At 38.6% G+C, this 22,538-nt stretch overlaps 1 protein-coding gene across 2 annotated transcripts in view; it reads left to right on the plus strand.

Annotated features, from left to right (window-relative positions):
* The window catches only part of FNIP1 (folliculin interacting protein 1), a 113,329-nt gene that overhangs the window by 87,704 nt on the left and 3,087 nt on the right, over nt 1-22,538 (plus strand). For both annotated transcript variants that reach the window (XM_080672878.1, XM_080672879.1), the window contains 6 exons: nt 2,422-2,568; nt 3,668-3,837; nt 8,453-9,869; nt 10,521-10,689; nt 18,961-19,158; nt 21,874-21,989. In XM_080672878.1, coding sequence (XP_080529004.1) covers nt 2,422-2,568; nt 3,668-3,837; nt 8,453-9,869; nt 10,521-10,689; nt 18,961-19,158; nt 21,874-21,989 — 2,217 coding nt within the window. The remainder of the gene's footprint in view (nt 1-2,421; nt 2,569-3,667; nt 3,838-8,452; nt 9,870-10,520; nt 10,690-18,960; nt 19,159-21,873; nt 21,990-22,538) is intronic.

Below are 22,538 nucleotides of genomic sequence, written 5' to 3' on the forward strand. Positions count from 1 at the left end.
AGCAGGAAGTACATTTAGTTAGCATAACTTCCTCTCAGAAAGATGAGGTCCTTGGATTTTTATGTAGATTTAATGCATAACAAGCAAAACTAAATTATATGCACAGTTCCCTTACAACTAAAGGAATCTTTCATTCTCTAAAGACAGATTAGGAAAAATGAAGAATCAGATGACTGAAAATACTTGCCCTTCTTACCACTGAAGGGCAAGGCATAATCATTAGTGGGGAAGAAAGCACCATTACTTTCTAGGTCATTGATGACAACATAGAATTGTATGTAGTGAGGAGCATTATTCATAATTTCTTTCCCTTCTTTGCACCTGATACACTTTGAGATCATAGTACATATCCTTAAACACCAAAACACTAAGACATTAGTGTTTCTCAGTGGACCACTATACCAGTGGTCGACAAACCGGCTCGCGAGCGACATGCGGCTCTTTGGCTCCTTGAGTGTGGCTCTTCCACAAAATACCACGTGCGGGTGTGCACGTACAGTGCGATTGAAACTTCGTGGCCCATGTGCAGAAGTCGGTTTTTGGCTCTCAAAAGAAATTTCAATCGTTGTACTGTTGATATTTGGCTCTGTTGACTAATGAGTTTGCCGACCACTGCACTATACTAATGTTAGTGATCTGCCCCTGGCCCATGACACACAGGTTTTTAGTAGACACTAATAAGCTGAAGAAATTAATAGCAAATGAATTGACCAGCACATTGATTCATTTATACTGTGTTTCTTTTAATCAAAAAGTAAATTCACATGGTTAAGAAACAAAAATATATATATTGAAAGGTCTAATAATGAAAAATAAGTGAATCCCATCCAACCTCTCTTATTCCCTTAACTATTTCTTTTGTTATTTACCTCCATATTGTTAAGCAATATCTGGACATTTTTAATATGCTTTAAAAATAAGCATTTTCACATACCATAGTCTATATTCTAGTCATATTTTTCTCTGTAAAATACCTTTAATTCTTTTCTATTTATTTTTAAGTTGTCAGCAATGATTTTATGTCCTGTCAAGAACTCTTTATTAACAACCCTAGTCAGTTTGGCTCAGTAGATAGAGTGTTGGCCTCCAGACTGAAGGGTCCAAGTTCGATTCCGGTCAAGAGCACATTCCCCAGTAGGGAGCGTAAAGGGGGCAGCCGATCAATGATTCTCTCATCATTGATGTTTCTATCTCTCTCTCCCTCTCCCTTTCCCTTTCTCTCTGAAATCAATAAAGATATATTTTTAAAAAAATTCGTTAACCTGTCTTTGTCACTTCTATCCATTGGAATATAGCGTGTTCATGTTGGGTCACAATTTAGTGAAACTTGTTCTTTTCCTTTTTTGGATTCTAGGTGCTAGAGAATTATGCTGAAGTGGCTGCTAGCTCTTGTGGAGTTATCAGAGAACTAGAGACCAATTAGATTCTTAAGGCCCAACTTTACAGGAGTTGTTTAGTCTGGTGAGAGTATAGGACTTTGCTGAATAGATTCTAATGTAAAGGAAAAGAATTGACATTTTAAAGTTATCCTTGAAGCCTTCAAGAGAGAGTGTAAGTCACAAGACTAGCTATTGCTTAAATAACTGAAATAGGGAGAAGAGCACTATCATAATTACTGAATCCTTCCTTGTGTTGATTCAAGGAAAACTTCAGAAGGTTGAGGGTTAAAATTATAGCATGCCATCTATAGTGTCCTCATCATCCTTCAGAACTTTACTAAAAAGTGTCAGCTTAGGCAACTAAATGATTCAGATAAACTTTGGGTTTTTGTTTGTTTTTAATATATATATATTTTTTATTTCAGAGAGGAAGGGAGAGGGATAGAGAGAGATAGAAACATCAATGATGAGAGAGAATCATTGATTGGCTGCCTCCTGCACGCCCCCCACTGGGGATTGAGCCCACAACCCAGGCATGTGCCCCTGCCCGGAATCGAAACGGGGACCCTTCAGTCTGCAGGCCGATGCTGTATCCATTGAGCCAAACCAGCTAGGGCTAAATCGTTGTTTTAACTGGGTATATGGATAAGCTATTACCCCATTTATAATATCTTTTCTATGTTGCTCGTTATTTATATTATATTTAAATACAGCATATACCTTAGAAATGTAAAACTGGAAGGGGCTTTAGAAATTATCTAGTCCTATCCTTTTACAAGTGGAGGAAACTGATGCTTAAAGTAGAGAAATAATTTACCAAAGGGCACACAGTCATTGGGGGCAGAGCCAGCGGCAGAACCAGCATATTATGAGTTTATGTACAGAACATTTTCCATGGTACTGTGCTGATGACAAAAAAAAAGCAACTTGATTTATTGTCTCCTCTCAAAAGCTTTAATAATCTAGGTGTGAGGCCCAAGATGGTAAGGTAACTTTATTTTAAGGTGTGTAATTCTGTGAACTATGAATTTCTTCTTTTTAGGACAACAATTTGTAATCTTTACACAATGCCACGAATTGGAGAGCCTGTTTGGCTTACAATGATGTCAGGGATTCCAGAAAAAAACCAGCTTTGCCATCGATTCATGAAGGAGTTCACTTTTCTAATGGAAAATGCTTCAAAAAATCAGTATGTCTGTCTGTATTTATCTGAGCTATCTTAAATATCTTAGCTATTATTTACTATAACTAGATATAAAATTATAATCAAACTCAGTTATAAAAGTAAAAGAATTAACCATTATCTTTGTAATTATTAGATATTATTAATAAAATGAATTCTAAAAGATAATAAAAAAATAGGGTATGGAAAAAGGCCACAGAACTTTATGAATAAGAAACAGTAAAAATGTCTATATGTGAAATTAAAAGTCCTGACATCTTACAGAACTCGCTGAAGCTTCCCATTTTTTGTGAATTGTATTCACTTTTGCTGTTTCATTTCATAAAAAAGAAATTTAACAATATAAACAAGTGCCAGGATTCTAGTGATTCATTTTTTTTTTAAATAGTGGGGGGGGGGTGTTTTTCTTTGTTGTTGTTTTTTAAATATGTTTTTATTGATTTCAAAGGGAGGAAGGGAGAGAGAGAAACATCAATGAGAGTCATTGATTGGCTGCTTCCTGCACGCCCCCTACTGGGGATTGAGCCCACAACCCAGAATAGAATCGAACCGTGACCACCGTGGTTTCATGGGAGGACACTCAACCACAGAGCCATACTGGCTGGACCCTGTGATCCATTTTTAAAATGATATTTTATCATATTTTTTCTCATCAAATTCCCAGAATTCACATGAGTAATTCAGATTTTTTTTTTAAATTCTCTTTGATGGTAGGTTGTTTAATACTTTCCTTCATTTTCCCATTCAGTACTTTGGAAATGTATAGAACTCCTGGTTTATTTGTTAATAAATTGTGTAAATTAAACACTGAAAAGAATCCATAATTTTTCATGTAAAACCGCATATTTGTTTTGTAATTATTATCAGAAATAGTTGCTTGTGAATGCTGTCTTTATTTCAAGGATTTTCTTTGACTCTCACACAAAGAAAAAATTAATTAAATTTCATTTTTATCCCGGTGATATGCCTATCCTTTCCCCTCTCTTTTTGTATGCTGTTTGGCCATATGAGAATACGTACTTTCTTTGCTTTATTCTGTCACTGTATTTACCTGAGGTTTCATGAAGGCCAGATTGGAATCTGATAGGATGCATTTTGTTTTCAGATTCTTGCCAGCACTCATTACTGCAGTTCTGACCAATCATCTTGCCTGGGTTCCAACAGTCATGCCAAATGGACAACCACCTATAAAAATATTTTTAGAAAAACATTCCTCTCAGAGTGTGGACATGTTGGCAAAGACTCATCCGTATAACCCACTTTGGGCACAGCTGGGTATGTAGTCTGATAACCCTTACATTATGCATTATACTTAGACTTTTGTGTAACTGTCTGGAGTTACTTTATAGCCAAAGAAGAAAAAAAAGGAAGAAAAGGAAGTAAATGGTAAAGCACCTGTTCATTATTTGTCATTTTATATCTGCTGAATTGTCTTATCCTCCCCTCCCCATCTTATGTTTAATACTAGTGGCTTGTTGTACGAATTCGTGCACATTGAAAGGAAATTAATTAGAAGAAGTATTTTAATATTACTATTCGCCCTTTCTCTATAATAGAAGTATCAACCAAATTCACAATCGACAATGACAGATTGAAACACACACGTGCAATTGGCACCAGTGAGAGCTTTATCTGTATTGTGCATGCATGAGTCAGCTTAGCTTTTTATATATAAAATAAACTTGTTTAATCAGACCTGTTTTCTGATTTAACTAAACTTTTTCCAGCCTAGTGAAGCACCCCAACTTCTCTTTCAGGTAATTGTCAGCAACACAGCAGTAAATAGCAACACAACATTATTATTGTAGATCACGCAGGGAGCACAAAGGGTAAAATATTTAACTGCAGCAGTGTTTGACTATATTCTGCGCAGTGAGAAAACCTGAAGTCATTTTCAAGGACCACCATTTCTTACTTCTTTTCAGTCAGGTCAAGTTTCTAAACTTTCTAAATCTCCGTTTTCTGGCTAATGAAAAGAAAATAGGATTGCACCGAGTCTCCTAGCTACCTACTCTAGGACTTCTGTGAGGATCAAATGAGATGTGGCATGGGAAAATGCTTCACAGACATTTGGTTACAGTGTAAAATGTTTGTACCTGGCTATAAAGCAAGTTGTGTTCCTGGGCTGAAGAAACTCCAAGGAGGCTAGTCGCTAGGGAGAGGAAGCTGGACATTGCTACATGATGTCATTACCCAGCGCCCACAGCAACTGTTTCCAGGCTGGGCTGGACTGGGCTGGACTGGGCTGGGCTGGGCTGGGCTGGACTGGACTGGGGTCCGCATTTTGCGCCATGGGGTCTCGGCAGCGTTGGCTGCGATTTGGTGGGGTGTCGCTCCAGGGTGGTGGTGGGGCCTGTGTCCTACTTCAGGGAAGCTGAATGTTGCTTTGTCGGCGCCAGGTTTGTGGTGCTGTTTCTTTGTAAATGGCCAGTGCTCGTCATGGCAGCTCCTGCTTTGAGTGTCTGCCCCCTGGTGGTCAGTGCGTGTCATAGCAATTGGTTGGATGGTTGGAGGGACACTTAGCATATTAGCCTTTTATATATAGAGATTCCTTATAGTTAGAGAGCTGCAGTTGGAGCAAGGGAAGCAGGATGATGGTTGGTTCACTAGTAACTTCAGGATCTTCAGGAGGGTTTGTGTTAGATCCTTTGCCTAGAAAGAATGAGTCAACAAAGTCACTCATGATAGTTCGATAAATCCAGTTAACTGAAAAGCAGTCAGAGGTTTGTATTGTTCCACTTTGTTTGTTTGTTTAGTAATTTTGGAAAATGTTTCCCTTGGTGCTAGGCCTCAGTGAATAAATGGTTAACAGGAGAGAAGGGATAGTTGATGAGTAGACAGTCATTAGGAAGGCAGTGTAGCATGGTGCTTAAAAAGCACAGGCTGTGGAATCAGGCAGACCACATTTGGATCACAGTTCCTTTCTTTGCAAAGTGGGTATAATAATAGGTATTACATACTTCATAAAGTTATGAAAGCGCTTAGGACAGTGACTGGTAAATGTAGCTACCCTTACTCTATTGCTGTTAGGTAATCAGGGAGGAATATGATGAAAACATCTTGGTGACCTCATAGAAAGTTCCTTTAGGTTTTGTTGGTGAGTTACCTTGCCAGGCAGATTGTCATATGGCTTATTAATTCATGTAACCAACCTCCCTTCCTTCCCTTTCTCCTTCCTTGCTTCCTTCCTTCCTCTCACTCTCTCTCTTCCCTCCTTTTCTTCCTTCCTCCTCTCCTTTTTTCTACTGAATTACAGAGTCACTAATATACAGCAAACACATATGTAAAGTATATAATTTTGTAAGATTTGATGTATTTGTCAAAATATATGTCTCTGAAACCATCACTAAAATCATGATGGTGAATATATTCATCACTTCCGAAATTACCTCATGTCCTTTCCTCCTGTTTTTCACCACTCTTCCTGTTCACTGTCCCATATACCCAAGTAGCCACTGTTCTGCTTTCTGTCACGATAGATTACTTTATATTTTCTAGTATTTTAAAGAAATGGAATCATAGTAGTATATGCTTTCGTTTAATTATTTTGAAATTCACATATTTTTTATGTATTAATAGTTCATTCTTTTTTAATCCTGAGTAGTATTCTTTTGTATGGTTAATAACTTTCCTTTTTTCAAATCACATGATTCAGTAGTATTTTGGGGGGGACATTTCAAACCTATTTTCAATTCTATAGTTATATATTGAGTACATGATATATCTAAGGCTCTGTGCAAAGAGCAAAGAATATTAGAGGGTATAAAATTATATCTGGTCCTTACCCTCAAGAAGTTGACAGTATTATTCTATAGGTAATGAATATGTGAACAATAATGATGATTCAAAGAGGAACTATGAGCGAAATTAAAAATTCAGTGGGAGTTCAATTGGGGAAACTTTTGCCCAAGGGAGGATGATTGGGTTGGTAGCTTTGGACTTATAAAAATACAGAGGGAAGGGAACAAAAATAACATGAGTAAAGGGGTCTAGGTGTTGAAAGTTCTGAGCATACTCAGTTTAAGTAGTCTACTTTAAGTGGGACTGTGCGTGGATAGAAGGTAACCTGGAGAAGTAAAGTGGAAATAGTCATGAAAGACTCAGTTGCCATGCCAAAGCAGTACAATTTATTTAGTAATTAGTGGGAGCCTTGGGCATAGTTTTGAACAGTGGCATGATGGTATTAGGGCCAGTATCTTAGCTTAAAAAAAGAAAGTTTAGCATAATACTGTTTGTAGCATACCTTTATTGAAACTTAATATGTCTTTGTTCCTTTAAAAAGTGTGAAGCTTTTATAAAATTTAAATAGAGGTTTTAAATATTTATAATAACAACTTGCAAAATTCAATTAAATTTAAATTAATTACTTTGTATTGTCCATTTTAAAGTGTTTAAACCTTTTTTTGGTTTAAGTTGATGTACAGCATAAATATAGAAATGACATTGGTAACTCTTAGTTACTCCTGCCCCCTTTTATTATGTAACTAGAGGCCCAGTGCACAAAATTCGGGGGTGGGGGGGAGTGTCCCTCAGCCCAGCCTGCACCCTCTCCAATCTGGGACCCCTTGAGGGATGTCCGACTGCCCGTTTAGGCCCGATCCCAGTAGGATGTAAAGGATCGGGCCTAAACGGGCAGTTGGACATTCCTCTCACAATCCAGGACTGCTGGCTCCCAACTGCTCACCTGCCTGCCTGCCTGATTGCCCCTAACTGCTTCTGCCTGCCTGCCTGATCACCCCCTAACCACTCCCCTGCCAGCTTGATTGATGCCTAACTGCCCTCCCCTGAAGGCCTGATCACCCCTAACTGCCCTCCGCTGCTGGCCTGGTCCCCCCCAACGGCTCTCCCCTGCAGGTCTGGGTCCTCCCCAACTGCCCTTCCTGGCAGGCCCAGTTGCCCCCAACTTCCCTCCTCTGCTGGCCTGGTCACCCCTAACTGCCCTCCCCTGTAGGCTTGATCGTCCCCAACTGCTCTACCTTGCAAGCTTGATCCCTCCCAACTACCCTCCCCTGCTGGCCTGATTGCCCACAACTGCCCTCCCTTGCAGGCCTGGTCCTTCCCAACTGCCCTCCCCTGCTGACCATCTTGTGCCACGTGGCCATCTTGTGTCCACATGGGGACAGCCATCTTGTGCGTTGGAGTGATGGTCAATTTGCATATTACTCTTTTATTAGATAGGATTATTGTTTATGTCCAGTATGGATACAAAAGTGAAAACGAACCACATGGCTAAATATGTTTGTTTCCTCTTAGGATAGGTCTCACTCTTCCTGCCTTTTCTGGTCTGTCCTGAGGACCCAACCCTTGAGAGAATGGAAGGGAAAATGGGCTTTTTAAAACCATGGGTGCTGTAGGGTTCTGATTAGGGTAGCAAAAATTAATGTTTGGTGTTATGATTTAAATCAAGGAAAGTGAAGTGTATGATGTGACCACTCTAGCTCTGTTCCATTCCACCACCACTCCTTTCCTCTCCTTGTCCCCCAGAAGGTATTGTGCCTCCCTTCTCTGCATTGAATGCAGCTACAGAATATTTTTATACATAGTATTTCAGGCAGTACTTCTCCACCTAGATGGAGGGCTCTGCTTCTCTACTTGGGGCCTGACACAGAATATTCTTGTTAAATCCAACTTTTACAACTGACTTTTTGCTTGAGGCTTCAAAACCATAGCAACTTCTTAAGGAGGAAGATGGAAAACCCCTGCATTCATCTTTCTCTTTGATTTAGACCACTCATCTTATCCAATTCTTCTGAATAGTTACTCACCTATTAAAGAACTAAGAATAAAACCTGAACCCTCATACAATAAGAGTAGGTTTCCAGTCATTGAAAATAGCTTGTTTAGCTGCATGAGTGAAGGATGTGACCATTAACTTATTTTTCCATTGCAGGGGACTTGTACGGTGCTATTGGCTCTCCTGTAAGGTTAGCAAGAACTGTGGTAGTTGGCAAACGACAAGACATGGTCCAGAGGCTGCTTTATTTTCTTACTTATTTCATAAGATGCTCTGAACTTCAGGAAACCCATCTTTTAGAAAACGGAGAAGATGAAGCCATTGTTATGCCAGGCACAGTAATTACTACCACGTTAGAGAAAGGTGAAATAGAAGAATCTGAATATGTGCTTATCACAATGCATAGAAACAAAAGCAGTTTGCTCTTTAAAGAGTCAGAAGAAACAAGGACTCCTAATTGTAACTGTAAATATTGTAGTCGTCCACTCCTTGGGCAAAATTCAGAGAATGCTTTGAGGAAAGAGAGGGAAGATATTCAAAACAGCTCTAAGGAGTTGCTAGGAATTGCAGATGAGTGCGGAATGATTTCTCCTTCTGACTGCCAAGAAGAAAATGCTGTTGATGTTGAACAGTGCAGAGATAAATTAAGAGCTTGTCTTGACACCAAGTTAGAGACAATTGTTTGCACAGCATCTGCTCCAGTTGACAAATGTGCATTGTTGAAATCAGGCTTAGAACCAGCAGAAGAAACATGGCAGAGTGAGGAATTGCTGGATTCTGGTAATCACACAGGCAAGGTGCTGAGATCCACAGGAATGGTTGTGGAAAAAAAACCTCCAGATAAGCTTGTGACTGCTGCATTTTCTTGTGAGGCAACCCAGACAAAGGTTACTTTCTTGATTGGGGATTCTATGTCACCTGACTCAGATACTGAACTCAGGAGTCAGGCTGTGGTAGATCAGATTACCAGGCATCACACCAAACCACTGAAAGAAGAAAGAGAGGCTATTGATCTGCATCAAGAAACTAAACAAACAACTAAGGACCAATCTAGAGAGTCTGATATACCAATGGTTTCTGGAGAGCCCTGTGAACTTCCCTGTTGGAATCATTCAGACCCCGAAAGCATGAGCTTATTTGATGAATATTTTAATGATGATTCAATTGAAACCAGAACTATTGATGATATCCCAGTTAAAACAAGTACAGACAGTAAAGAACACTGCTGCATGTTAGAGTTTTCAAAAAGATTATGTACAAAAAATAGCAAACAGAACAATGAACTTTGTAAATGTGTAGAAGCAGTTCATCAAGATTCATGTAAAACCTGCTATCCTCAGCAGGACCAAAGAGGTACACTCTCCCTTCTTGTCCCCCATGGGGATAAAGAGAGCTCAGAGAAAAAAAATGTTGTAGGAATTGAATGGGACATTCCAAGAAATGAAAGTTCAGATAGTGCCCTTGGGGATAGTGAAAGTGAAGATACAGGTCATGATATGACTAGACAAGTAAGCAGTTATTATGGAGGAGAGCAAGAAGATTGGGCAGAAGAAGATGAGATACCTTTTCCTGGGTAAGTAGGAAGCTTTGATCTATAATAGGCCTTATAGATATGTACCATTGTTTTATTTAGTTTGTCTCTGAAGATTGGTAGTAGCTAATATGAAAGACAGATCATTGTCCTGGACGATTCTGTTATCATGTCCTATTACTCATAGGAAAGATTAAAGGCTAAGCCCACAGGCACTCCAGGAAGGCTTTGTGGAGGCAGTAGAGAAAAGTAATGTTGGTGTGTAGGAGACTTCTTCTTAGGAGTTTTCAAGCCATTTAGGAGTGAATAATCATGCTCTAAAAAGGAACCTATGCTCAGTCTGGCAACTAGGGAGAGAGAATCACTGAGAAGGTAATAAATGGCTGTTACAGATAAATTTGGCCAACACTAAGAGGAAAACAGGGAATGTATGTAATATTCTGGGTCAAATGTACAAGGAGAAGATTCATACTTGAGAAAAGTTAGAAACCAAACTTTGGATTTGTGAGATATTTAACTACTTTGTTTTGGATGATGGTTTTCATAATCTGATTGTATTAAGAATCTGTTACATAAGGGACAGCATTCCTAAAGTCTATTATGAAAGATTTTTGCTCATCTCATTACAAAGTTGTTCATCAGACCCTCTTCTCTGGATAGTATTTTGTGGATCTGATTGGACCTTTTTTCTAGGTCAAAGTTAATTGAAGTGAGTGCTGTTCAGCCCAACATCGCCAATTTTGGAAGGTCCTTGTTAGGTGGCTACTGTTCGTCTTATGTGCCTGACTTCGTTCTTCAAGGAATTAGTAGTGATGAGAGGCTCCGTCAATGTCTGCTGTCAGATTTGTCCCACGCTGTGCAGGTGAGTGACCATCACTGCTCTTGAATTTATTTAGAATGAACTCTTAACCAGTGGAACCCAGAATCGCCTTATATTTTTGTTACACTTCACTGTGTAATACAATCATTGTTCTCTGAATCAGTCATTTTCTCTAATAACTGCTTGTTTGTATCTGATACCATGAAAGTGAGTAGTGTTCCAACATCAAATTATCACTAGATTATATCAATAAAATCGCAAATGCTTAAATGTGAATGGAATTATTTTCTTAATTTTATTTTCAGTTTATTCTTTGCTAGATTATAGAAGTACAATTGATTTATGTATGTTCATCCTGAACTCTTTCATTAGTTTTTGTAGTTCCTTTGTAGATTCTTTAGGATTTTTCTACATACAAGCTCATGTCATCAATAAATAGACAGTTTGATATCTTTTTTAGCCTAGAACCTCCATACAATGTTGCCAGAAGTGCTGAGAGGAGACATCCTTATCTTGCTCCTATTTTAGAGAGAAAACATTTAGTCTTTTATTAATAAGTATGATGTTAGCTATAGGTTTCTTACAGATGCCCTTTATCAGGTGGAGAAAATTCCCTTCTCTTCCTAATTTTTTGAGTTTTCTTGGTCCCTCTCCCCTTTTAAATCATGAATAGGTGTGGGATTTTGTCAGTTACTTTTTCGGTGTCTATTGAAACACACGTCATTTTTCGTTTCTTCTTTAAACTGTTAATCAGGATTACATAGATTGATTTTTAGATGAAAAACCAACCCTTTGTATTTTGGCGGTGGCGGGGGGGAATTCCACTTATTCCACTTGGTCATGGTATATATAGTACTTTTTATGTGTTGGCTGGTTTTGACTTAGTAATATTCTATTGTGAATTTTGGAGTCTATATTCATAAGGGATATTCGTCCGTAGTTTTCTTGTGATGTTTTTGTCTAGCTTTAATATAAGAATAATATTAGCCTTATAGAGTGAGTAAGGGGAAAGTGTCCCCTTCTCTTTCTCTTAAAATTCTCTGGAAGGTTGTTGTTGCTTTTATTTGTTTCCTCTAAGCGTTTGATAGAATTTACCAATAAAGCCATCTGGGTCTAGAAGCCATTTTTCCTTTTCAAATACAGGTGTTTAAAGCTAGAAAAAATTTTAATGAGAATGTTACTTTATATTGATTTATTTTTTATTGATTGATTTTTAGAGAGGGGGAGGGGAAAGAGAGAAAGAGGGAGAGAAACAGAAGCCTCCATTTGTTGTTTCACTTATTTATACATTCACTAGAGGCCCAGTGCATGAAATTCGTGCACCGTGGAGGGGGGGGGGTTCCCTCAGCCCAGCCTGCACCCTCTCCAATCAGGGACCCCTTGGGGATGTCTGACTGCCGGTTTAGGCACGATCCCACAGGGATCCAGCAGTCGGACATCCCTCTCACAATCCGGGACTGCTGGCTCCTAACTGCTTGCCTGCCTGATTGCCTCTAACCGCTTCTACCTGCCAGCCTGATCACCCCTAACTGCTCCCCTGCCAGCCTGATCGCCCCCAACTGCTGTCCCCTGCCAGCCTGATCTCACCCCCAATTGCCCTCCCCTGCTGGCCTGATCTTGCCCTCAACTGCTCTCCTCTGCCGGCCAATTTGGTTCTGATTGGTTGGTTTCTATGCCAGTCAGCGTCAAAAGCTCCGCCTCCTAGGCAGCCATTGGCTCCTCACAGTTCACCCGGATTTGGTTCTGATTGGTCGGTTTCTATGCCAGTCAGCGTCAAAAGCTCCACCTCCTAGGCCAGGGGTGGGCAAACTTTTTTACTTGAGGGCCACAATGGGTTCTTAAACTGGACCAGAGGGCCAGAACAAAAGCATGGATGGAGTGTTTGTGTGAACTAAAATAAATTCAAAGTAAACATCATTACATAAAAGGGTATGGTCTTTTTTTTTTTTATTTCAATAGTTTTATTCATTTCAAACATTTTAACAAGAAGAATGTAAACACTAATTCTTATAATTTGAAACTTCAAAAAATGGAGGAATCATAGCACAATAACATACCTTATATTGGAGATGGCAAAGGCAAAATAAAATTGCCTAACAAAGGAAAGGTACAAAAGCCTTTCAAATTAAACTTAAATATAATAAAATAATTTAAAACTAAAACAAATAGAAAAGAACAAAATGTGTAAACAGTAAATTAAACATTTTCTTTAGTGCAACTTCCAAATTATGCCCGGGACGTAGATGTAGATGGCAATGTAGACTGGGTTGAAAGGTTTTTGGTCTTTAAAACATCAACTTCAGTGGGAACAGTGTTGTTGGTCTCCTTTTTAGCTAATGCTCTGATACTGTGCTCTCCAGGGGCGTGTCTCCCTACATCACCACGATAACGTGTCTACGCATTCCCAGGGTGATGTCGGGGGATGCGTCCATGGGCATTACAAGGAGCCTCTGGAAGATTGAGAGGTTGTTCCTTCTTCTGAATGGGCGGATATAAATCCGCCCACTCAGAAGAAGGAGCTGCAGCCATGTTTCCCGACGTTGCCATGTTAACACTGCTGCTGGTGAAGGAGCGCGGAGGGGAGAGCAAGAGAACCCTCCGCTCTTTCGGTTCCGCAGGCTGGATAGAACAGCCGAAAGGGCCGGATCCGGCCCGCGGGCCGTAGTTTGCCCACGGCTGTCCTAGGCAGCCATTGGCTCCTCACAGTTGATGCAGATTTGGTTCTGATTGGTCAGTTTCTATGCCAGTCAGTGTCTCTAGGCCTATCACCGCGCCTGATCAGAAAAGCGGGGCTGATCAGCAGCCCTGCTGGAGGCCTGGAGAGAAATGGAGGCGTAGCTACTGGCCAGACCTGGAGAGAAAGAGAGAGGCAAGTGCTGATCAACAGCTGCCACAGAGGCTATGGATCAGACCCTGCTTCTTTCTTCAGGCCTCTCTCCGGGCCTGATTTGCAGCCTCCTCAGCAGTCAGTGCTGGGTCACTGCACCTGCTGCTGTAGCAGTCAGTGCTGGTTCGCCATGGCAACCCAGCACTGACTGCAGGACTGACTTCCAGTTGGTTGAGCCTCCGGTTGTGATGGACCCAGAGTTTTTATATATTAGGGTTGGTTGCTACTTGTAAGTGCCCTGACTGGACATCAAACTGGCAACCTTGGTGTGCCTGGACCACACTCTAACCAACTAAGCACTCAGCCAGGGTCAAATGAGAATATTTTATATATTTTTATTGATTTCAGAGAGGAAGGGAGAGGGAGAGAGAGCTAGAAGCATCAGTGTTGACAGAGAATCATTGATTGGCTGCCTCCTGCACGCCCCTCACTGGGGATCAGGCCCACAACTCAGGCGTGTACCCTTGACTGGAATTGAACCTGGGACCCTTCAGTCCGCAGGCTGATGATCTATCCACTGAGCCAAACCTGCTAGGGCCCAAATGAGAATATTTTAAATTGCTAATTCAAGTTCTTATTATAGATCTATTCTGATTTTCTTTTTCTCCCTGAGTCAATTTTGGTGTTTTTTGTCTTTCTAGAAATTAGTTTCAATATATTGGAATAAAGTTGTTCATAGTATATACTTATAATCCTTTTCATTTCTATAAGGTCTATGGTTATGTCCCCTCTTTTATTTGTGATTTTTGTAATCTGTATTGTTCCATTTTTTCCTCCCTTAAAGGTAGGGGATTCTCCAAAGAAGAGTTCATTCATACCTTGATTTCATTAGTAGATACTTTTGGCCCACATACATCAAACATCAGCAAGCAGTGGCCCATGTGACAAATACACTTGTTTTCTATAAATACAGTTTTATTGAAATGTTACCACACCCATTTATTTATATATTCTATGACTATTTTTCTGCCTTGACAGCAGAGTTGAGTCATTGAGACAGTGATCATACATCTCCTAAAGCCAAAAATATTCTCTATCTGGTTCATTACCAGAAAGGTTTGCTGATTCTTATTCTAGCTTAGGGTTTGTCAGTTTTGTTGATCTTTTAAGGAAACAACTTTTGTCTCAATTGATATTTTTCTGTAATCATTTTATATTTCATTGTTTTCTATCATAATTTTATTATTTCTTTCTAATTGCTTTGGGTTTAGTTTGCTTTTTTTCTAGCTTCTTAAGGTAGAAGCCTATGTTATTGATTTGAAACATTTTTTTTCTTTTCAAATACAAGCGTTTAAAGCTAGAAATTTTCCTTCTAAGCACTTTTTTAACTGAGTCTCATAAATTTTGATGTTGTGTTTTCATTTGCATTCACTTCAAAGTATTTTCTAATTTGACCCATGGGTTATGTAGAAGCATGATGTTTACTTTCCAAATGTTTGTGAAATTTTTGAATTTTCTTTTATTGTTGCTCTCTAAATGGTCCATGTGCATTTATTTATTTTTTTAATATATATTTTTTATTGGTTTCAGAGAGGAAGGGAGAGGACGAGAGAGATAGAAACATCAATGAAGAGAGGGAATCATTGATTGGCTGCCTCCTGCACTTTGGACTGAGCCCGCAACCCAAGCATGTGCCCTTGACCGGAATCGAACCTGGGATCCTTCGGTCCGCAGGCCGATGCTCTATCTACTGAGCCAAACTGGCTAGGGCGGTCCATGTGCATTTAAAGAGTTGTTGGGCAGAGTGTTCTATAGGTGTCAGGTCAAGTTGCTTGATAGCCTATGTCCTTGCTGATTTTCTGTCTAGTTGTTCCATCAGTTATTGAGGGTGGATATTGGAGTTTCCAACTGTTGCTGAATTTTCTATTTCTCCCTTCAATTCCATCTGTCACTTTAATAAATTTTTGTTTCAATAAAACTTTCCTTCTTCCCACCCAACCCCCCATAATAACCATTAAAAAGGAAATGAAGAAAGCCATCTAGGAAAAAATGGGTGAGAAATATGACTCAGTGAGCAAGCAGACACTTAATTGTTAGTCAAAAAGGTTTAAACCTGTGTCTGTAGAAAATTAAAGTTGTACATTTTAGTGCTTTATTATATAGTAGGGGAATTATGGTAAATCCAGGAAAACTTAGTCACACTCACATTCTTTATATTTAAAAAGCTATATTGCTCAACCTTTTTTTTTTTTTTAATATATTTTATTGATATTTTACAGAGAGGAAGGGAGAGGGATAGAGAGTTAGAAACATCGATGAGAGAGAAACATCGATCAGCTGCCTCCTGCACACCTCCTACTGGGGATGTGCCCGAAACCAAGGTATGTGCCCTTGACCGGAATCGAACCTGGGACCTTTCAGTCCGCAGGCTGACGCTCTGTCCACTGAGCCAAACCGGTTTCGGCTGCTCAACCTTTTAATACCAATACTTACTATGTTCTGAACAGTGTTAACACTTCAAGGGATATATAGATGAAAAAGAAATAGTCTCTGACCTCAATTTATTTACTTAGTAATGGAGAAAATAAGGCAATTAAATGAGTAAGTGTAGTACAACATATAAAAATAAATACTTGAAGAAGGTTCAGAAAGTAATTTAATGCTTCAGAAGAAACAATTTTTATCAGTTGATGGTATTTGCTCTTCAGGGTGAAGGAACCATTTCTATATTTTCAATTCGGTCCTCCCAGTGCCTAATATAGTGCTGAGTAAGTACTTGATTAGGAAATCCCATGTGGGTCCTTGAAATGCTCTCTGTGTTTTCTTGTCTTTCCTTATGCCTGATCTTAGTCACTCAGTCTCTTTTCTTCCTCCATCTGTACCCATTACCACACATGGTGCTCTTTATTGTTCTCTCTGAAAGCCTGACAATGGATGGGGTTACTGTCTCCTATTGAAGACAAAGCATTTTGGTGTTGAGTTGCTACCTGCTAATTACTAGGGAAGAAAAGTAATAGTAATAAGCATTTAGTATTTATTGTGTTCCTAGTGTGTATTAGACACTTAAATGTAATACCTCACTTAATCTTATAATAATCCCTTGTAGTACTTATTATTATTATCACTCTTATATTTCAGGTATAGATAGGTAATGGCAGTCCTGATCTTAATTAAGCCTGTTCTTATGCTATGCTTCTAAACTCGTGTGCCATACTGTCTCTAAAATAGATGAAAAAAGGTTACTTCAAATGCAAAATTGGTATTACAAAGTTTGCAAGACTTTTACATTAGTAGTCCCATTCTATTGCTCTTGGAGCCTTTTCACTATGGTAAAAAAAAATAAAAATGAATGTTTTGTCTTCTGCCATCTGTTTCAGTAACTGGGTTTCTAGTGTTTCATATTTTATACACACACACACACACGTATACATATATGTAATTTTTAAAATGTTTATTGTTGAAAGTATTACAGCTGTCCCCTTTCCCCTCCACGCAGCTCCTGCCCCCTCCCCAGGCCTTCAAGGTACTATTGTCTGTCCATGGGTTATGCATATATGCACATAAATTCTTCAGTTAATCTCTTTCTACTCCCTCACCTCTGCCTTCCCTCTGAGATGTGTCAGTCTGTTCCAGGATTCTATGTCTCTGCATCTATTTTGTTCAACAGTTTATTTTGTTCATTAGATTCCACATATGTGTGAGATCATGTGATACTTGTGTCTGACTGGTTTATTTCGCTTAGCATAATACTCCAGGTTCCTCCACGTTGTCTCAAAGGGTTATCCATACAGGAATTATCCATATTTCTCTCCCAATTATCAACAGCAATCCTAGCCATAATCCCTATGTCCCTTCTACTGTGAAACTCCCAGTCACACAGAACTCCCTGTTGCCCTCTTATACTACCCCAGCACTTGGTTTCTATTTCATCTGTTACATGTCTTTTTATTTATTTAAAAATTTTTTAAAATATATTTTTATTGATTTCAGAGAGAAAGGGAAAGGGATAGAGAGATAGAAACATCAACGATGAGAGAGAATCATTGATTGGCTGCCTCCTGCATGTCCCACACTAGGGATCGAGCCTGCAACCCAGGCATGTGCCCTGACCGGGAATCAAACCCTGTCCTCCTGGTTCATAGGTTGACGCTCAACCCAGGTCAATGGCTGGGCTATACTTGTCTTTTTATAGCCAGGTGTATTTCTATTTATCTTTCTCATAAGACTGTGAGCTTCATTTTCTTTTTCCTTAGCATCAAACAATAAGATTTATTCAAAGCAATTGTTCATTAACTGCGCAAAAGTATATCCTTTGAGAGTGCCAAATCTGGGTTTATCCAGGAGGAAACTTACATTCTTAACTATAAAATTGTAATAACAAAATTTGAAAGGAAAAAGGCTATTGGGTTCAAGTATTTCAAATTATTACTTGTGTCTCAGTCTTATTGCTGCTAATCTAGTATATGGCCAGTGTTGAAGAAATTCTTACCTTTCCAAAGACAGAATTATGTTGAAGTATTGAGCATTGTAGAGCTCATCATCTCTTTCTGATAGTGGTACTGTGACATAATTGCTTTTGGTCTTTATGTGTAAGCCATGGAAAGTCAAGAGCACAGCCATGTGCCTATGGTCCTATTATCAGTATATGTGAGTTAAAAATACTTTTTACTATGCATTAAATTTCCCAATTTTAAGAGTGTTATTTAGGTAAATGCTTGTAATAGAAATGCAAACAATATAAAGATATACAAAGCAAAAACAGAAGTTCTTTAAAATCTTAATATTCCATATTTATTTAGAGATCTTTATGATAGTTTGATTTGAGTATTTTTTTTCTATTAGCTATAGATCTGTATTTTTAAAAATGTAACTAGGGTATAATATGTGTGTGTGTGTGTGTGTGTGTATATGTAGAGGGATTTTTTTTCCCATTTAGCCATATATGAGTAGCCATATATGAGTATCTGTTGACTTGTCTCCTTTTAACTTCTGTATCCATACTCTGGATATACATCTTGGTAAAATAGAAACACCTAGTGCATATAGCCAGCAGGGTACTTCATGTGATCAAGGAATGGCCCCTAAGGTGTTCAAGCAAATTAATGCCTGACAGGTTGGGATAGTTAGCACAGAACCTTAGCATTGACTTGTTCATGTCAATCCCCAGCCTATATATTTTTAAAATAGTTAGCTCTTTCAAGGTAAAAAAACATTTTCTTCCAATTGCCTGGCACATGGTTGGTACTCAGTAAGTTTGTTGAATGAATAAATGGTCAAAAGATCAGTGAAAGTCAAGTTCTGGATTAAAGACTACAAGATTCTGGTAATGCATCTTTCTACCTATGATGATTGGCAGTACCTGTCATAACTTAATATTCTTTTATTCTGGTTGCATTTCATATCTCTTCCTTGCCTCGTTCCATTAGCATTATCTTCGAAAATTTCATTTGCTCATTGTAAGATGAATTCTTTTTTTTCCCCCCCAGCATCCAGTGTTGGATGAACCAATAGCAGAAGCTGTCTGTATTATAGCAGATATGGATAAATGGACTGTGCAAGTGGCCAGTAGCCAGAGACGAGTGACAGATAATAAACTGGGAAAGGAAGTATTGGTTTCCAGTCTTGTTTCCAATCTGCTTCATTCCACTCTTCAGCTTTATAAACATAACTTGTCTCCAAATTTTGTAAGTGTGTCTGAGGCTTGAATTTGAGCACTGTAATAGGTGACTAAAATATTTAGTATGTGCCTACATTGAACCACTACTGTTAGCTTCATTGTTTTCCTGGAAGAAGGTGTTTGTGTTCCTGTAAAGTCCGATGTGTTGGATCCCTAACCTCCAATGTGATGATGGTATTTGGAGATGAGTCTTTTGGAGTTAATTAGGGTTAGTTAATTAATTAGATAATGAGGATGGGGCCCTCATGATGGGATTAGTGGCCTTATAAGAAGAGGAAAAGAGAAATTGCATTCTCTCCACCATGTGAGGACACAGGGACAAAGCAGTTTGTCTGCTAGTCAGGAAAAGAGTTCTCACTAGAACCCAACCATACTGGCACCCTAATCTCAGACTTGCAGCCTCCACAGCTGTGAAAAGATAATTTTCTGTATAAACCACTGAGATTATGTTATTTTGTTATGGCAGCCCAAGATGACTAGAAAAAGAAGGGGATGTATACATGTCTTATAGTATATTCTATGATTTCAGCAGCCATAATTTAGTACCTGACAAGTATCATGTAATGTAGGAACATGCAATGTCCCTAAGCTTTGTGCAGAATGCCAGTGCATTCTGGACCCTCATTGTCATGCCAGGGCTTTGATGATTCCTCTTCATAATACCGGTAACCTTTTATGGACGACACCATTTCCAACTTTAAAGATTTTTTTCTTCTTAGGAAAACTATAATATAGCATAGTTAAAAACCACTGTAGATTAACATGATAATGACCATATTTGACAAACCCACAACTAACGTTCTGTTCAATGGTGAAAGACTGAGGATTTACCCTTAAAATGAGGGACAAGACGTAGATGCCCACTTTCACCACTTCTATTCAACATAAGTAAGTCCTAGCCAGAGCAGTTAGGAAAGAAAAAGAAACAAGAGGCATCCAAATTGGAAAGGAAGAAGTAAAAGGATCTCTGTTTGCAGATGACATGATCTTATATTTAGAAAATGTAGATTCCACAAAAAAACTAATAGACCTGATAAATGAATTCAGCAGTGTGAAGATATAAAATCAGCATGCAAAGATAGTTGCATTTCATTACACTAGCAATGAACAATCTGAAAAGGAAATGAAGAAAGCATTTATAATATTATCAAAAGAATAAAATACTTAGACATGAATTTAAGGAGACAAGAGACTTGTACACTGGAAACTACAAAACGTTGCTGAAAGAAATTAAAGACATAAATAAATGGAAAGATATCTTCCATATTTCAAGGATTGGAAGACTTGGTATTATGAAAATGACTACATCCCCCAAAAGTGATCTATTGTTTCAATGAAATGCCTATCAAAAATTCCAATGACTTTTTTTTTCAGAAATGGACCCAACCTAAAATGTGTATGGCATCTCAAGGGACCCTGAACAAATCAAAACAATCTTGATAAAGAACAAAGTAGGAAAACTCACACCTCCTGATTTTAAAACTTACTACAGAGTGACAGTAATCAAAACAGTATGGTACTAGCATAAGGACAGACATATAGACCAATAGAATATAATGGCCCCAAAATAAACCCTCACACATATGATGAACTGGTTTTGACTGGGGAGCCTTTTCAAAAGACAAAGACAAAGGAATCTTTTCAAGAACTCATAGTGAGAAAACAGTCTGTCCACATGCAAAAGAATGATGTTGAATCCTTACCTATACCTTATACAAAAATAAACTTAAATCTAAAATTGAACAAACCTAAATGTAAGTGCTAAAACTATACAACTCTGAAGAAAAACATAGGGGATACTATGACATTGGATTCAGCAGTGATTTCTTGGATTTGACTCCAAAAGCACAGGCAACAAAAATAAAAAATAGATAAATTGGACTTCATCAAATTAAAAACACGTTTTGTATCAAAGGACACAATCAACAGTAAAAAGACAACCCACACAATGGAAGAAAATATTTGCAAATCATATATCTGAAGAGAGATTGATATCCAGAATATATAGGAAGCTCTAACAACTCAACAATAAAAAGGCACAACGAATAGATATTTCCCTAAAGAAGATGCACAAATGGCCAACAGGCACATAAAAAGATGTTCAACATTATTACTCATTAGGAAAATGCAAATCAAAACCACAATGAGATACTGCTTCATACCCATAAGGATATTTATAACAATAAAGTATTGGCCAGGATGTGGAGAAATTGGATCCCTTGTGGGAAAGACAAATACCATATGAACTCACTTATATGTGGAATATGATAAAAAATAAATAAACTGGCAAAAAATATAGAAAACAGGGATACATGGAACAAACTAACAGCTGTCAGAGGGGAGGGAGGAGGGGGGACTGGATGAAATAAGGTGAAGGTATTAGCCAAAAAACATATGTAACACACAGACACAGACAACAGTGTGGTGATAGCCAACGGGAAAGGGAGATGGGCAAAGGGGGGCGGAAATGGGAATGGAAAGAGATTTTGCTTGGGGCGATGGGTGCACAATGCAGTGTGCAGATGATGTCTTATTGAGTTGTACACTTATAACTTGTTTTGCAAACTTGTCACCCCAATAAATTCAGTTTTTTAAAAAATGTGCTCCAAATTGTAGTTTATGTTGGAGTAAATAGAATTGTCAAAAATGCTTTCAAAATTGCCATCACTTAGAACTGGACACACCATTTTCTGACCTGGTTCTTGGTTTCCCCTAACTGCAGTGTGTAATGCATCTTGAAGACCGGTTACAGGAGCTGTACTTCAAAAGCAAAATGCTGTCTGAGTACCTGAGGGGCCAGATGCGTGTTCATGTCAAGGAGCTGGGAGTGGTTCTAGGGTATGTTCATGGTTTCTTTTCTGGCTTTCACATTGTGCTGTCTTTAAGCAAGAGGTATTCCTTAGAATTGGCTTCTTGTGTCTTTCCCTGTTAGAAGCTGGACACTATTATCATTCAGGTTGCTCTATACCACATAAGAGCATATCCCTGTCTCTACTGATCTAAAGTGCATTGTCCCCTGTGCCATTACAGTAAATTGAGAATATAGTGAGATAAAAATGAATTAAATCTAATTTTTGTCTTGGAAAAATAAGTAATATTTATTTTTATTTACATATATGTTGAAAACTCCTTCACAGCCTCCTCTCCACCATCCAAATGAGCTGATTAAAATAGCAGCACACTGGATGGTAGTACATTATCTACATATTACTACTCTTTCCCCATTATCTATATGTCTGTCTACTCTGTAGTTATTCTTGGGAAGAAGACAGTTATCTAAAATGCTAACTGAAGGAGGAACAGATAAATTATTGGGAGGCATAGTATAGCCTTTTTCATTATGTTCTGTGATCATTTTCCTTATGTTCTATGGCCATTGTGTGTGTG

This window comes from Plecotus auritus (assembly GCF_963455305.1).
Source record: "Plecotus auritus genome assembly, chromosome: 6".
Taxonomy (NCBI): domain Eukaryota; kingdom Metazoa; phylum Chordata; class Mammalia; order Chiroptera; family Vespertilionidae; genus Plecotus; species Plecotus auritus.